We start from the raw sequence: 16,522 nt of genomic DNA, 5'->3' as shown, positions 1-16,522 counted from the left end.
AACATCTATGGGGAACATCTAAGGGAACCCGTGCAGCCCCCAGAGAGCCGGCCGGCGGTGTGCCGCTCCCCTGCGGAAGTGGGGAATGTGGCCAGGGGGAACTGCCCTTCCACGGAGGTGGAAGGGATAGTAGCCAACCCGGGAAGAACCAGCAGCAAACCCGGGGAGGGCCGAGCAGACGAAAGAACAGCGCAGGGTCCTGTGTTGCTCCTCCACGAAGAGGGGGAGCGACAGTGCTTATGTATTTACCTCTGAAAAACAGATTCCATAAAATCTGCAAGTGCTGCTGTTTTTAAGAAAAGGTGCAATGGACCTCATATTCTGTTAAAAGAAAAAAAAGAAAATACAAATTTCATATCACTTGAATTATCTCTTGGATTCTCTTAATATTATCGATTGTCTTAAGTTACTGTGTATAAGTAAGGAATACTACCAAGGGAGAAAAGCTATGAGATTTTTGAAAGAAAAAGTGAAAGTGAGACATGCCAGCTATTAAAACATATAAAAAGGGCTGGTGCCGTGGCGTACCAGGTTAATCCTCCGCCTGTGGCACTGGTATCCCATGCAGGTGCCAGGTTCTAGTTCCAGTTGCCCCTTTTCCAGTCCAGCTCTCTGCTGTGGCAGGGAGGGCAGTGCAGGATGGCCCAAGTGCTTGGGCCCTGCACCCACATGGGAGACCAGGAAGAGGCACCTGGCTCCTGCTTCAGATCAGCGCAGCTCTGGCCGTAGTGGCCATTTGGGGAGTGAACCAGTGGAGGAAAAGCCTTTCTCTCTGTCTCTCTCTCTCACTGTCTACAACTCTACCTGTCAAATAAAAAATAATAATAAAGGTAAAGAAATTAAGACAATATGATGCAAGAATTAGAACAATGGGACATGGCCCAACAACAGATACTATTAATGTGTGATTCTCATATAGTATAACACAAGTATTAACAATTCCGTTTGACATATTTTTATTGTCTAGGACCTTTGATGAAGTCCCAAAATTACATATTGTAAATGGAAGTAACAGACATATCCTCAGCACTACTAATAAATGCAGCACAACCTGATACCCTCCACCCATCATCCACTTTCAGCCTACATTTGAAAAGAGAAATTCAAAGGAGGATTTCAGAGTGAGGCTTTCACTTGGAAGAAACTACAATTGGTAGAGAGTCCCCTGTTTCTCCTCTAGTCCTTACAATGAGAAGAGTACTGCTTCTACACATACTCTTCAGTTAAGTGAAAGGAGCTTCAAGAAATCACAGAGTTTGGATAGGGTGCTGGAGAGAAGGCATTTCAGCTCCAAAGCCAAGTGCTAGCTGAGCTGAGTTAAAAACCTTTATGCCTTATCTCATGCATTTATTGAAACAGGGAATAGTGAGATAGTTCTAAAAATTTTTATCTGTTGCTGACGTTTGGGAAGCCTGGAGATCACTGGGTAACTCTACCCTAGAAAAGTTGGAATGTGGAAGGCTTCCAAGAATTGGTCGTGATGGCAAGTGCAAGAGAAATCTACACATGTGGTTAGGGCTGAGTTGCCATGTCACTGGCTAGACAACTTGGAAGGCACAGGTCTAGGAAGCACCATTTTGAAAGGACTTCCCAAAAGAACTGCCTGCCTGTGTAAGTGGGCCCTAATAGGAAGAGTCTGTGAGGGCATGAGTTGAAGGCATGAGTTGAAAGGGAGTTTTGTACACTCAGAAGAAATGTATATCATCCCCACAATGGGCATAGTTCCAAGGGGCCAGAGTGGAGGAGGCATCCAAATAACTCATTAAATCACACCAGAAGAGAAGGAGACAGCCTTGGATACCTGCCACTGTAGGAAGATGTAAGCATCCAACCAAGTGAAGAGATATTTTTGCTCTTTTTCTTCTTATTCCCAGCTTTACTCTAAACTCAGAGAAACAGCAGCAAGTTAATTGAGAGGACAGAGTAAATAAAACCAACGATATCCAACTAAACCGGAAGAACAAAATGAGATGTTCTAGATTGTATGTAAATTGATTATCCCATTTCTACCCCCAAAATTAGTGTGGACAGAAATTTTTAACTCTTTCAAATAAGGGTTATTTGCTAATGCTCCAAAATGGTTGTAAGAGCAATTAGGGTTCGTGGTAGTTTTAAAATATGTTTGAAAATTCTTTGGTACTCTTTCTGTCAAGAGATAGAATCTATGTCCTCTCTCTTGGAATTTGATGAGCCTTTATGATTGTCTCAATGAATAAAATAGGACAGAAGTGACATTGTGTGACCTCTAAAGCTGTATCAGGCAAAAGCCTCCTGGCTTCTCTAGGGAATCAGGGCAGTTGCTCTGGGGGCCTCTAGCTGCAATGGAAGGGGGCTGACTACTCTGAAGCCACCATGGAGAGTGACTACATGCAGAGACTGGATATGTAGATATAGGGAAGGCATCTATTCTATATATCTATATCTATAGAGATGCACACAGAGGGAGACACACAGACAGGCAGAAAGACAATAACAAAGAAGTAAGGGAGATGAGTGAGGTACTAATTGTATGTAACAAAATACCTGACATTGTGTTTTTCAAGAAAAGAAGTTTATGCAGCTCACGGTTTTGGAGATTGAAAGTCCAAGATCAAGTGACCCTATTGGTTTGGCTCTGGGAAGGCTCTCTTGCTTGGATTAGCACATGGCAGATGGCATCACGGTGGGAGCACTTGGGAGAGGTAGACCACAAGGTGAGACAGCAAGCTACAGGTCAGGGAGGGGACAATCTTGCTCTTTTATATTAATCCTCTCTGGAAGGCACACACTGGGATCTGTTGAGAACTTCTTTAATCTCCTCCCAGGACACTGACCCCAGGACACAGGCACCTTTCACTAGGCTCTACCTTTCAACACTGCCACACTGAAGACCAAGATTCTAACACATGAAATTTTGAGGGGCACTCTGAAGCACTGTACAAGTCATTTACCTTGCATGCAAAAAAATCCAGTAGTCAAGATAAATCATATTCTAATGCACTATTTTTTAAAAATAAAAAATCAATGTAAAAATCCATGATGAATAAAACATTGACATCTTAAAGACAGGATCAGTATTACTAGCTGTTCCTTTTGCCATTCCCATATGGCTCAGCAAGGCACTGTTCCTTATCCAGATTGCCTGGAAAGGACACAAGGAAACTTTCTGGGATGGCACAAACTGTCTACATCTTGGTTTCATTGGTGTCTATGTGGATATACATAATTGTCAAAACTTATTGAGTTGCACACTTTACGTCTGTGCCTTCTATTGTTTCTAAGTATGCTATGACTATTTGTGTTGAATACAGGCTTGTGATCCAATTCTACATAAGGAAAGCTGGAGGAATGTCACAGGAGGAGTGGGTTAAAATGAAGATTCTGATTCTGATTTTTTAAATTGCATACCTAGTTCCTGGCAACTAGGCATCTGTTTCTCACGTTGACATTCAGAAATGTCCTCTCTAAAGATATCAAATGGCTCTGGAGTAGACTTTCTCATTCTGGAATTTAGAGGCTCCTGAAAGAACTGTTGCTCTCTCAAAATGAATCACATGAGTCAACAAGACTTGCATGTGCACAGAGCCCTCAACCTCAAGTGGATGTTCACTGTCTCATTGATAAGTGTGAACAGACCATCAAGGGCCACTAACTTGCAAGGAACCAATATAAATAAACATTGTTAGTGGCAAAAGGAAAGAAAGATACCTAAGGACAGGAGTCCACTGAAGTAGAATTGGGAAGACTGTTAAGAAAACCTGGTCTCCAGAGCCACATCACCTGAACTGTCCTTTTCATTTTTCTCTTTGTGCTTGTGGTATGAACAAAAAGATGCCACATTTTTTAGCACAATTTGGCTGCTCACAGATGGAAATTCTTGTTTTCCCCATATTTCTAGCTATCCTTCAATAAGCTGTCACTAACTGTGCTAATCTCAGGATGTTCCTTGAAACATCAGTGTACCTGTCCAGCTCGTCAGGAATGGGTTAATATGTGTATTTCATCTCTTTGGGTGCTGTTAGTTGCAAATCACAGAAAATCCAATTCAAAGTAGTTTAAGCTCTGTGGCTTAATGGGCTAAGTAAGCCTCCACCTGTGGTGCTGGCATCCCATATGGGCGCCAGTTCAAGTTCCGTTTGCTCCTCTTCTGATCCAGCTCTCAGCAATGGCCTGGGAAAACAGTAGAAGATGGCCCAAGTGCTTGCGCCCTGCACCCACTTGGGAGACCGAGAAGAAGCTCCTGGCTCCTGGCTTTGGATTGGCTCAGTTCTGGACATTGTAGCCATTTGGGGACTGAAGCAGCGGAAGGAAGACCTCTCTCTGTGTCTCTCCCTCTCTCTGTAACTTTACCTCTCAAGTAAATAAATAAAATCTTTAAAACAAAACAACAACAACAAAAAACCACTAAAGGATATGTATTGGTTCATACAAATATAATGAAAAGAGATGGAGTTTGTTTCAGGTAAGGTATGATCCAAATGACTCACTAGCATTCTAGAAAAATTATCTCCTTATCACTTACTTTATTTATTTATTTTTTTTTTTTGCCACATCAAGGGAGGAGTACTTCCTAAATGATACTGTGCAACTTGAAAAAATTTATTTTCCTTGTACTTACTGCTTCTCGATTTAAAAAATTTATTTATCTATTTATTTATTTTTGGCCAGCATAGGCTCTCTGAGTATGCAAGATGGAGAAAAAATATCTTGTAGGAGAAATATTCCAAAGTGTGATAGTAGCTTGCATAAACCCAAGACAAAGATTCTGGAACAGCATTTAGATATGCATTTCTCCCCAAAATTAACCTAATCCAAATGCTGCCTTTCCTAGAATTTTCTTACTGCAACAGAATTTGTGGGTCTGAAAGCCAAGGTCTTCAAGGTCAGAAGACCATGACCTCCAAATGCCCTTTCTGTCATCCCTAGAGAGATGAGACCCAATCAGGCACACTGTCAGGTTCAGAGCCTCTATCCCTCTATAAACAGTTTGTTACATGAAGAGAGACAGATTACTCTTCATGTCTTCAGAGGAGAAGTAATCTTGCATTTTTCTCATGCCTGGGATTCTCTCAGCCATTCTCTCCTTTGAATGGCTCTCTCAAAGACACATATATCTATTATCCTCTTTTCTCCCATCTTCATTATTTTTTTAAAATTTTTTCTGCTTTCTATGGAGAAAAACGTTAAAAATTATTTTAAATAGTCTTTGAAAAAAAATACAACATTGATCAAACTGGAAAAGGATATCTACACCTGTTTCTTGTCATTGAGAAAACAGGAGGCAATTGAAATTATAGAGCTAATCAGCCAGTAGACAGAATATACATCTTTTTGTAACCCATAACACATTTGTTATAAATTAGATAGCTCTCAAGCAGATGGCAACCCAAGTATATCATCTAGTCTGCTCTAAATTGAACATTATTAAAAAGAGGAATAATTGGTTAAAGGTGATAGAAGTAGTCCAGGGTCCCACAATTCTAGAATTCCCCTGACCACTTGGTACTTGGGAAAGGATTATGTTCACACAGAGCACTGCTCTGGACTCTTGCAGCAACACCAACCAGTGAGGGTTCTCATATACACTTAGGCTACCCATGTTAGGAGAGCATAATGAAGACTCTGTGCTGTGTGATGGGGGCAACTAAAAGGGGCCTCTGTATTTTCATGTACCAAAATTCAATTTTTTGGTCCAGCGCCGTGGTATAGTGGGTAAAGCTACCACCAGTAGCGCCAGCATCCCATATGGGCAATAGTTATGTCCCAGCTGCTCTACTTCTGATCCAACTTCTTGTTAATGTGCCTGGGAAAGCAGTGGAAGATGGCCCAAGTTCTTGGACCTGTGCATCCATGTAGGAGACCTGGAAGAAGCTCCTGGCTTCAGACCATCCCTTATCCCACCATTGTGGCTATTTGGGGAGGGAACCAGCAGATGGAAGCTATCTCTCTCTCTCTCTCTCTCTCTCTCTCTCTGTAACTGTCTGCCTCCCTCACCCCCCAGCCCCACAACTCTGCCTTTCAAGTGAATAGATAAATCTTAAAAAAAAAAAAATCCAGGATCTTTCAGCAGACATGAAAGTTTCTGAGTGGATAACCTGGACCTTTCACCATTTTGAGTTACAGAAGAGCCATATGTAAAATAATACCATACATTGCTACTTCAAAATATTCAGACAATGGAACTAAAAGATGTTTATATTGATGCCAAATTTTTTTTTTCAAAATCCACACATAGACTTTTTTATAATACACATTGTGAATTTTTTACATTGATTTTTTTTTATTTATTGAAAAGGCAGACGTACAGAGAGAGGAGGAAGAGCAAGGGTGCTGAAAGAGAAATAGAGAGAGAGAGAGAGAGAGAGATCTTCCAACTGCTGGTTCATTCCCCAAAGCTGAGGACTAGGAGCTTCTTCTGGGTCTCCCACATGGGTGTAGGAGCCCAAGGACTTGGGCCGCCTTCTGCTGTTTTTTCAGGAAAATTAACAAGGAGCTGGATAGGAAGAGGACCTGCTTGGTCTCGAACCAGTTCCTATTTGAGATGTCAGTGCTGTAGGTGGAGGCTTCACTTGTTATGCCATAGTGCTGGCCTTGTCTGTGAACTTTTTGAAGATTCCTGGTGTACTTAATGTTGTATTTGCTAAATTACAATGAAAATAATTTAACTCCATCCTAGAAGTCCCCAAGATATTTTCTCTTATAAAATCTTCTGACATTACTCAAATTCAGAAAAACAAATTGCTGTGGAGAATACTTCACTAAAGATCAAACTGGAGTATAGATAATATCCCTAATGACTTCCTTTTCAGATTGCAGACTGTGATCAACATGAAAGTGAATTACTAATCTCTATATATAGAATGAGCTTCAATGCACCCCATGGAGAAAAGCACTTCCATTCTATCTGCTTTATGCTGTGGCTTTATCTGTAAGATTTAATTCAACATCTTTCTCCTTTGGCCAGTGCAGTACAACTTGCTGTTTGTTACATCTAGAAGATCTTGGGGTTTCAGAATTAGAACAAGTAGAAGAGAATAAAGCAATTACTACATGAGTTAATGTCCAAGGAGACACTCTTGAATGGAATCATTCCCAAGGACAGCATAGTTTTATGGAAGAGCTAAACTGTGAAACCTGCCTTTTTGTCCTCTGATATAGTACTACTTAAAGAGGTCATGGAGGATTTGCTCTGGGACCTAACTCCAGAACAATAGCACCCTTTAAGCCATGATAGAATGCTTTGTTTTAATCTCTTACACTTACAATAAACTAGGGAATTGAATTCCTTAATCTTGATTCTCCAATTCATTCTATGAGCTCTTTACTTTTGGTTCAATTATAACAAATCTCACTTTAGCTTCTAGGACTAAAAGATTACCTTCAGTAACTAATTATGGAATTTTTCTCCTCCTCCATTTCTCCTAGCAGCTAACCTATCATGAACTTATTTCATTTTCTTTGGAAAATGACCAGACTCAAAAACTGACAAATCGAAGTTCTTTGCTGTTTAAAGAAGAGGAGGCCTTGGGAATTTATAAGCAATAAGAAAATCTTTTCCAAACTAGATGACTCAAAAGCTGTATGAGTAAACTGTTTATTCTTGAATTCATATACTCATCCTATGTCACTCGAGTACCAATCAGGTGTGAAATATTTTGTTGGGCTCTGAGGATCAGAGTGATATGGTTTCCATTCTCAGGGAGCATATGGTTTAAGAGAGAAGACAGACATTGCACAGGTAGTTACAAAACTAAATATGTAGTTACAAAGTCAAATAAATACTGAGAAACAAAAATACAAGGAACAGTGACAATGTATCACAATAGGTTTATCTTAATTTGTAGGAGTCATGGAGTAAAATCCATGTCAGTAACACTCACAGAAACATTTAAACTGTGGAACATGAGGAGAAGTCAGCAGAAATATCACAGTTTCATTCTGAGTATTCTAGGCTTCAGAAAAACAAACAACATAGTCAGACAGACATTTGGATATATGAATTCTGAACTGAAGATACAAATTTAATAATCCTTGGCCATTAGATGATAAGCTAGATGAGGAAATGGACTTAAACATACAGATAGTTGTTTTTTGTTTTTTGTTTTTTGTTTTTTAAGGAAAGAGGACCCAAAATGGAGTTTTGGGAATTCCAGCATTTAATGGTTAGGGAGACAAGTTCATTTGACAGAAAAGATTGAGGAGAAGCCTTTTGATAGATGCAGATCAACTTGGAAACCAATGAAGCATAATATTCTGGGTATTTCTTTTGCTGGTAGGAGCTCTAGCAATATTTTAGATGGTCATGCATTTTACAGTTTTTAAAAGAAAGAAAATTACATAAGCTTCAGGGTCCACATATCTGCCCCTCTTTAGAAAAAGGAGAAAAACCAAGACAGTGTGACTGCTCGGGATTACCGTCATGATGGGTTAGGGAGGTCTCTAAGCCAAGACTGCAGAAGCTCCAAATGCACCTGAGACGAAGGAAACGAAGTGAGAGAATGTGTCAGTTGGGCTGAGGGGGTAGAAGGCCTCCCTAGAGAAACCAGGATCTAGTCAGCTGACACATTAAAAAAAGTTATCTGTGAAGGGAAAGGGGAGAAGGCTGGTGGCTGGAGAGAGATGGGCTGTGGAGGAGGCTTCTTTCCCTCCCTCCCGCCCACCCCTTTCCTTCTTTTCCTTCCTTTCCTTAGAGGGAGAGATCTGAGTGTGCTCATGAAAAGGTTACAAGAAGACAAAGATATGCTGTACACGAGGGAACAGACAAGCTTTCCCTCCCTGGGAACCCAACTGTTCATTTCTCAGGGAGGCAGAGGTGATGGGTACCTATAGATGCTGAGGGAACACAGTGAGTACCTTAGTTCCCTGGCAGGCCCCTACGACACTGATTCCTATCTGTGAGCACACAGGTGGGAGCATTCTCTCCACCCAGGCTACTGCTGTGCTTGCTTTATTCAACTCTCATCAGCAGACACATTATTCATTTTGATGCTTTCCATAAAATATCTATCTGAGTGCTTAAATCCATTTCCCGGGCTGGCACTGTGGCACAGGGGATTAATGCCCTGGCCTGAAGCGCCGCCATCCCATATGGGCACCGGTTCGAGACCCGACTGCTCCACTTCAATTCAGCTCTCTGCTATGGGCTGGGAAAGCAGTAGAAGATGGCCCAAGTCCTTGAGCCCCTGCACCCACGCGGGAGACCTGGAGGAAGCTCCTGGCTCCGGATCGGCACAGCTCCGTCCATTGCGGCCATCTGGGGAGCGGACCAGCAGATGAAAGACCTCTCTCTCTCTCTCACTTTCTCTCTCTCTTTCTCTCTCTCTCTGCCTCTCCTTCTCTCTGTAACTCTGACTTTCAAATAAATAAAAAAATCTTTTAAAAAATCCATTTCCCTCTGAAGTCTTGTATATCTTACAAACTTAGTTTCCCCTTAAATATTTGATGTTAGAGAAATGCAAATTGATTTTTAGTAGACATACAAAAGATAATCTGACGAAATTACATGGCTTACAGAGAATATTAAAAGAAATTCTTTCAAATATTTTATGTTGGACTTTTGAGTATCCTCTGATGGTATACTTTAACATTAGACATATGGAATGAAAAAGGAAGCGTGCACACACACATAAAATTACAGAGCTCTCAAATTGAGAATTTCTGAAAGACAATATTAAAAGGCGCAAAATAGAAATGAATTATCTGCTCTTCCTGGCACCAGTGACTGTGAATCCTTCTGTGTGTTCACCGTTTTTGAGCTGTTATTGGATCATCAATCTAAGAATACACATCGATGCACTAAAGTTACTCTTGGCTAATCCTCCGCCTGTGGTGCCAGCACCACGGGTTCTAGTCCTTGTTGGGGCGCCGGATTCTGTCCTGGTTGCTCCTCTTCCAGTCCAGCTCTCTGCTGTGGCCCAGGAGGGCAGTGGAGCATGGCCCAGGTGCTTGGGCCCTGCGCCTGCATGGGAGACCAGGAGAAGCACCTGGTTCCTGGCTTCCGATCAGCGCGCTTGGGGAGTGAACCAACGGAAGGAAGACCTTTCTCTCTGTCTCTCTCACTGTCTAACTGCCTGTCAAAAAAAGAAAAAAAAAAAAAAGAAAAGAAAAGAAAAGAAAAGAAAAAAAAAGTGAGATTACTCCTCCGGTGCTCGTTACAGAGCGGCGCCACTTCAGCTATCCTGCAGAAGGCACTTCCAGGGCAGTGCATATAACAACAACGCTGTCAAAAACTACACCTAAAGGCTACTAGTTCCCATAAGTTGCCAGATTCAGCAAACACAAACAAGATTCTCAGTTACAATCGAACTTCAGATGAACAAGTACCTTTTTTTTAGTATAAGTATATCCCAAACATTGCATAGGTCATACTTATACTAAAAAAAAAAATCATTAAAAACAAAAATCCTAATTATCCACTAACTGGGCGCCCCACAGCCTAGCAGAGCGCTCATCCTCTGGCCGCCCAGGAGCTAGTTTAAAACCCAGGACCAGCGGGCTGGGCCGCGCCCCCTGATTGGCTGAGGCCGCCCGCCGCCCCGCCGGTCGCCGGCGTCACCGCAGCCCCGGCAGCCCTGGCCCCGCCACCGCCTCCGCGGCAGCCCCGGTCGGCGCAAGTGCGGCGCGCGCCGGGGGAGGGGGCGCGGCGGAGCGGCGGAGCGCGAGGCTGGCGTCTGGCCGCCGGCGGCCGGCCGCGCGGGATTAAGTTTCTCGGTCACGCGTGAGTGTGAGTGTGTGTGTGGGGGTGTGTGTGTGCGCGCGTTTATCCCGAAGCTCCTCGCCGGGCCGTTACTTACGAGGAGAAGAGAGCGTGCGTGGGCGAGGCGAGCCAGCCCGAGTGCCCGGTGATCCCGGCTTCCCCAGCCCTCCGCCCCTCTCGCGTCCGCCGCGAGCCGGGTAAGCGGCGCCGAGGACCCGGCCGGAAGGCCGCAGCGCGCCCCCGCGTCTGCGCGCGCCCCGCCGGGAAGGTGCGCGGCCGCCCGGGGGCTCGGCAGCGGGCGGCGGGGCCGGGTGCGCTCGCCCCACCCCGCGGGGCCCGACGCCGGGGCGCCCCTGTCCCCTAGCTCTTTTTTTTTTTTTTTTTTTTTTTTTTTTTTTTTAGGGATGGGGTCTGAAGTTTCCTCTGCTACTTGCACGCCGCCTCCTCTCCCCGCGACAATCACCCCCTCCTTTGGCTCTCGCGGAGTCGCAAAGGGTTTAAAAGTTTTTGTTTTCCTTCTCCTGGAGGCCTGGGCGCCTGGGGCGCGGACCGGGCCCTCCGGAGTGCGGGAGCCTGTTGCTCTCCGCTGCTGCGGCTCCCCCGTTACGCAGGGCGGAGCTGTGCCGGGTGGGTAGAGCCCCCAGCCTGGCGTCCCTTGCCTTGGCACCGGGGGACTTCTCCCCACCCCCGAGGCCAGCCCGCAGCTGGGACCCGCCCCCACACCCCGTGGCGCCCGTGGCCTTTCATCAGCTGCCGCTCTGGCTAGGACATTTTTGCACTGGCCTCCCCCTTCATCCCGTCTCCCGCCGGTGGGCGCCTTTGTCTACGACTTCGCAGCGGCGAGATGCCGGACGTTCCTAGGGGAGCCGCGTCTGGGAGATACTTCTCATCCTGTGGGGCTGTGCTTGGGTCTGGGGTGGTGATGGAGTACATTTTTGCTTGCATTCTTTGCAGAGGAAACACAGGCCCGGCCCTTCCTCCCAGGGATCACATGGAAATGGAAGCCGGGACCGCGGGGGGTGGAGGAGCGGCGGCGCGAGGGTGGGAGGTTGAGTCTGCCGCCGGGCGGGGGGCTCGGGGCTGCGGGACCGGGCGTGTGGAGCTCCTGAAGTGGCTCTGCTGGGGGAGACCATGGCGAGGGGCGCTGCATAGCTTTGTGCCTAGGGGCTGTGGTTGGAGGCTCGGGTTTCATCTGTGTCATCAGATAAGGGAGGCTTCACCAACGTGGAAGGAAAACCGCTCCAGGTTTTTTGGCTGCCAAGAGGGGAAGAAATTGCAGAGTGACCAAATTGTCATTCTGTGCTGGCAGGCAGCTCTTGCCGTACACACCCCTTAGTGCTTCCATAGACAATGCTCTTTTAGGTGTCTTTCTATAGAGTAAATAGCACCTCATCTAAGGACACTGATCCCATTCCAGAGGGCTGTGCTCTGATAACCCGGCCTGGGTTATCATGCTATGAACTTTTGCGAGGATCGAATTATCTAAATTTCTGTAATATATGCCTTAGCCCCTGCTAGAACATAGGCGAACGATTGCAATGTAAAACCTAACACACCTGGAAGTTCTGCATCTTGTTGGATGCCACAGTGCCCTTGCATGCCAACTTAGGTAACACTAATTTTGAAGGCCACTTAATTCTCCCCTGCTCTTCTTCCTTTGCTAAAATAAAAAGATTACTCCCAACATGTTACTGGTGGGTCATAGGTGCACTATCTCTCTTAACATGTATTCCTTCGTTTCATCTCCCTTCTCTTGTTTCTGGTTTTCTGTATTCCTGTTCCACACTCCTTCCTTTGATCACTGAAGGCTGATGGGAAGGGTGAGATGTTTAGTGAGGTTGCACAGTGCTCCAAATTTGTGCAACATGGACGAGGCCCCGCCTGACCCTTCAAGACATCTTTGCATTTCAGATGTCTTTTAAATGCAGGTAGTTATTTGGGACTAGGAACTGTTCCCAGAGATCACAGTATCTCTACAAGTTGAAGATGCTCAGAGAGATTCATGGAAGTCTTACAAATGTAGTTTTGCTTTGGTTTAGGCCTGGTCAGGAACTGTCAGTTTTTAGCTGCTAGAGTCAGCAAGTGCTGTTTACAAATGAGGCCCAAGAGGACTCATTGTTTAGAGCTGGGATTAAGGGATTTAGAAGCTGGCTTGGGAGATAGCTGTCCTGAGCTAGAGGCAGATTATTTTCTCCAGATTACTTCCCAAATCTGACACATAGGTTTGACTCTCTTGAGTTGAGTTGTAGGTGGGCTCCATTCTGTGTATTTATAATATGCATGAAGTACTCTATGATTCTCATAAAATGTTTTGAGGCAAAGTTGATGCACTGGGCTGGAAATGCCCCCAAATAAAGTAGAGCAAACCACACCTCTGCCAGAGAGATCCTACACTTTAAAGGGAAGGAGTAGACAACTTCCCAGACTGCTTCCTGGTGCATGTGCAGGGGTGAAGTTCCCAGGTATATGCGCTTTTAACCATAGGCATTTGGCTTAAAGTAGGATTTCATTTGATAAAATTGTTGCATTGTTCCCTATGTTATCAGCTTCATTTAAACGAGAAAGGTATTAATTTTCTCTTGGAAATTAGTGTTGTGCATGAGAGAATTTATGTAAACATAATTGGGAAATTATATTTAATCTGGTAAAATTGATAGTGTGATGAAAAATTTTAGTAGACTTCCATGTAAGGGAATAGGAAAGATAAGGAGATAAAGTATCAATGCTAAGCTATCCACTGCCTTCATGTGGAGGTAGTTGTTCCTTCAGGGATAGTAATAGATGGATCAGGAGGTAAATGTATTGGGTTAGGCACTGGGGAGAACACTGAGTAAATAGAAGATACTGCTCCTGAGGTATATTCTCTTAGTTGGAAAAATAGATACAAAGCATAGAATTTTTTAATACACAGTAAAAGTTACAGGGATTCTAAGAAAGCAGATCAGCATAGGATTGCTTGTTGGTCTCAGTGAGGCTCTTAAGCAAGAAACAGAACAGGTTTTTGTCTTTCAGTAGGGGGGGAGTGAAAGGTATTTTGTTATGAAGTCCACTTAGGTCTGTGGTTTTGCATTGAGAAGGGACATGGTAGGATAGGCTGGAGAACTTCTGGCCTGCAGGCCAAATAAAGCCCCCTGAAATCATCTGGTCTGGCCCTACCAAGGCAATCTCTGGCAGGGCAGCCCCTGCAATTTGATGAATCTACAGCAGGCCAGTTTTTAATATGATGACTATGTATGACCTGTGAATGGCATTATGAATATCTGAATGGCCCTTGGCAAAAAAAAAAAAAAAAAGTTCCCCACCCCTGGTAGAAGAGACTGGCAAAATAAGTGGGCAGGGGGACCTAGAGTGGATATCCATACATACCTGTATAGAGCAGAACAATGAGTTTGTACTGAGAGGAGACATTTGGCTGGGAAAGAGTACAAGAGAGCAGTGAAATACAAGGGGTCTTCAGAAAGTTCATGGAAATATGTGTATGAGAAAACTAGGCATGGATTTCAACATATAAAAAAGATTCATTTATTTGAAAAGCAAAGTGACAGAGGGGGAAGAAGGAGAGAGAGAGAAGGCTTCCATCATTCCATCTGCTGGTTCACTCCCCCAGATGTTTTTAACTGCTGGGGTGGGCCAGGCTGAAGTCAAGAGCCTGGCACTCTATCCATGTCTCCCTCAGTGGCAGGTACTCAAGTATTTGAGGAATCTCCTGTTGCCTCCCATGGTGCACATTAGCAGGAAGCTGATTCAGAAGCAGAATATCCAGGACAAAAACTGGCATTCTAGTATGGGATGTGTGTGCCCCAAGTGGTGGCTTAACCCACTGCAGCATAATGGTTGCCCTGGATTATCTTTTATTTATCCATGAACTTTTTGAAGTACCTGTGTAAAGACTGAGGTTTGGTTTTATTCTCTTGGAAATTCCAACTTTCCCATCACATGTACCTCATTTCCATTGGAAACCTCCATGGAGGCAAGCAACTTAGGCATCCATATTTCTACCCACAAGCCCACAAGTCTCTTCAAAGCCATGCAGGCTTTTTCCAGCACACACCTCAAAATCTTTAGGCTCCCTCCCATCATCCAGTTCCAAAGCCACTTCCACATTTGTAGCTACTTGCTACTGCAGCATTTCATTTCCTTCTGTCAAATTCTGTATTTATTTGCTGGGGCTGAGCTAGCAAAGTACCATAAAGTGGGTGACTGAGACAGCAGAAATGTGTTTCCTTACAGTTCTGGAAATTGGAAGTTGAAAGCAAGCTATTTGTGCGGTGGGTTGGGTTCCTATGGAGGCCTTTTCGTGGCTTGTGGATGCACTGTCTTCCTGTGTCTTCACCCTCCGTGATTATTTGTGGCTTGACTTACTCTGAGGAAGAAATTTGGAGAAGTGGGAGCCAGTGGTTAGAAGATCTCTTTCTTCTTAAGGCTCATTCCAATGACCTCATTTAATCTTGATTACTTTAAAGAGCCTATCCAAATACAGTCACTTTCTGACATACTGGTGATTAGGACTTTACATGAATTTGAGGGCATACAACTCAACCCAAAACAAAGTTCTTAGACCTGGCTGTCATCTGGTTAAACCTGAAGAATGGACTGACTGAGGGTAAGGCAAGGTCACATAGGAGCCTATTGTGGTAGTCTAAGCATTGTTGTGATAATTTGATGTTTGGGAAGAAAGGGAAACTGCTATTTGAGTAAAAGGCATTTTATCACTGGCACAGGGCCATGTGTTTTCTTGCTCTCCTCTTCACTGGGAAATTGTGCCTCTTAGAGCCCTTCCATTTTATAGATGTTGCATTGGTTTTCTTTGTGAGTGTTTCACAAGAACATGTATTTTCTCATCATAACCTATCTCAGAAAAAAAAATAGTAAAACATAAATTTGCCCAAGATAAACTGTTAGCATTGTAAATATCTCATGATTTTTGAGTTTGATTTAAACAACAAAATTTATTCTTTAGATTCCATTGTTCTAAAATCTATGTCCATTGAATGGTTTGTGGGCTAACTTTGGCATAATGTTTTTCACCCAGAGAACAGACTAAAAATGAAATTTACATTATAAACAACAAAACAACCAATTTTTTGGTAGATGTTGAAATTATGTTTTTCGAATAAGAGAAATTTTAAAGTCATTCTTCCAACTTTGATGAGTTTTAACTAAAAAGTAATATAAAAACTTAAATTCTTCTGTTGCCTTCTTCCTGCCTCTCTGCCCCATGGTGGTTTGTTTGGTTTCATGAATTCTTATCTTTATCTTCTCTTTAGTTTTATTTATATCTGCAAAAGCAACATTCATTGTTATTTTCATGTAAACCACTTTACCTACAGATCTGGGGTGCTATAAATAAATGCATGAGGGTGCTATAAATAAATGTAGGAAACATTTGTAAGAAAGGAAACAAACAGAAACATAAGCTATAAAAACAAACAAAACAACTCAAGGAAAACCTTTTTAAATTGTGTTAATTAAATTTTGGTAGTTTGAGTAATTGTGGAATACTTTACCATTTCCTCTGTTGCTTATATTTTATTTTATTTTTTAATGTTATTTATTTTCTTCTACTCAGAAAATTGGGGGAGGGGTAAGGGGCAGGGAGAGAGATCTTCCAATCACAGGGCGGTTCACTCCATAAACACCCCCAACATCTGAAGCTGACAGGCCAGGAGCCTGGAGCCTGGAACTCCATTTGGGTCTCCCATGTGGGTCGCATCAGTACAAGCACGTGGGCCCTACTGTGCTGCCTGCCAGGGCGTTAACAGAAGTGGAGGAAACAAGGCTTGAACTGGCACTGCAATATAGAATGCTGCCATCACAAGTGGTAGTTAATTTGCAAAACACCTGCCC

General features: G+C 43.6%; 2 protein-coding genes across 51 annotated transcripts in view; one reads left to right on the top strand and one right to left on the bottom strand.

Annotated features, from left to right (window-relative positions):
• Positions 1-16,522, bottom strand: part of LOC149128768 (uncharacterized) — a 60,520-nt gene that overhangs the window by 30,225 nt on the left and 13,773 nt on the right. The window contains exons 2-3 of the mRNA XM_089306753.1: positions 10,773-11,498; positions 8,395-8,450 (exon numbers count right to left, since the gene is read on the bottom strand). Coding sequence (XP_089162879.1) covers positions 8,397-8,450; positions 10,773-11,498 — 780 coding nt within the window. The 3' untranslated portion in view covers positions 8,395-8,396. The remainder of the gene's footprint in view (positions 1-8,394; positions 8,451-10,772; positions 11,499-16,522) is intronic.
• The window catches only part of MPDZ (multiple PDZ domain crumbs cell polarity complex component), a 182,874-nt gene continuing 176,878 nt past the window's right edge, over positions 10,527-16,522 (top strand). For 14 of the 50 annotated variants that reach the window (XM_089317004.1, XM_089316957.1, XM_051845745.3 and 11 more), the window contains exon 1: positions 10,538-10,702. The gene's annotated coding sequence lies outside the window, so the exon portion shown is untranslated. The other 36 variants (XM_089317024.1, XM_070052077.2, XM_089316999.1 and 33 more) reach the window with 11 other exon arrangements.

Source organism: Oryctolagus cuniculus, chromosome 1 (assembly GCF_051225735.1).
Source record: "Oryctolagus cuniculus isolate XC-2025 breed Fujian yellow rabbit chromosome 1, ASM5122573v1, whole genome shotgun sequence".
NCBI classification, from domain to species: Eukaryota; Metazoa; Chordata; class Mammalia; order Lagomorpha; family Leporidae; genus Oryctolagus; species Oryctolagus cuniculus.
Note: the sequence above shows the minus strand (reverse complement) of the source record. Positions and strands in the feature narration are given on the sequence as shown.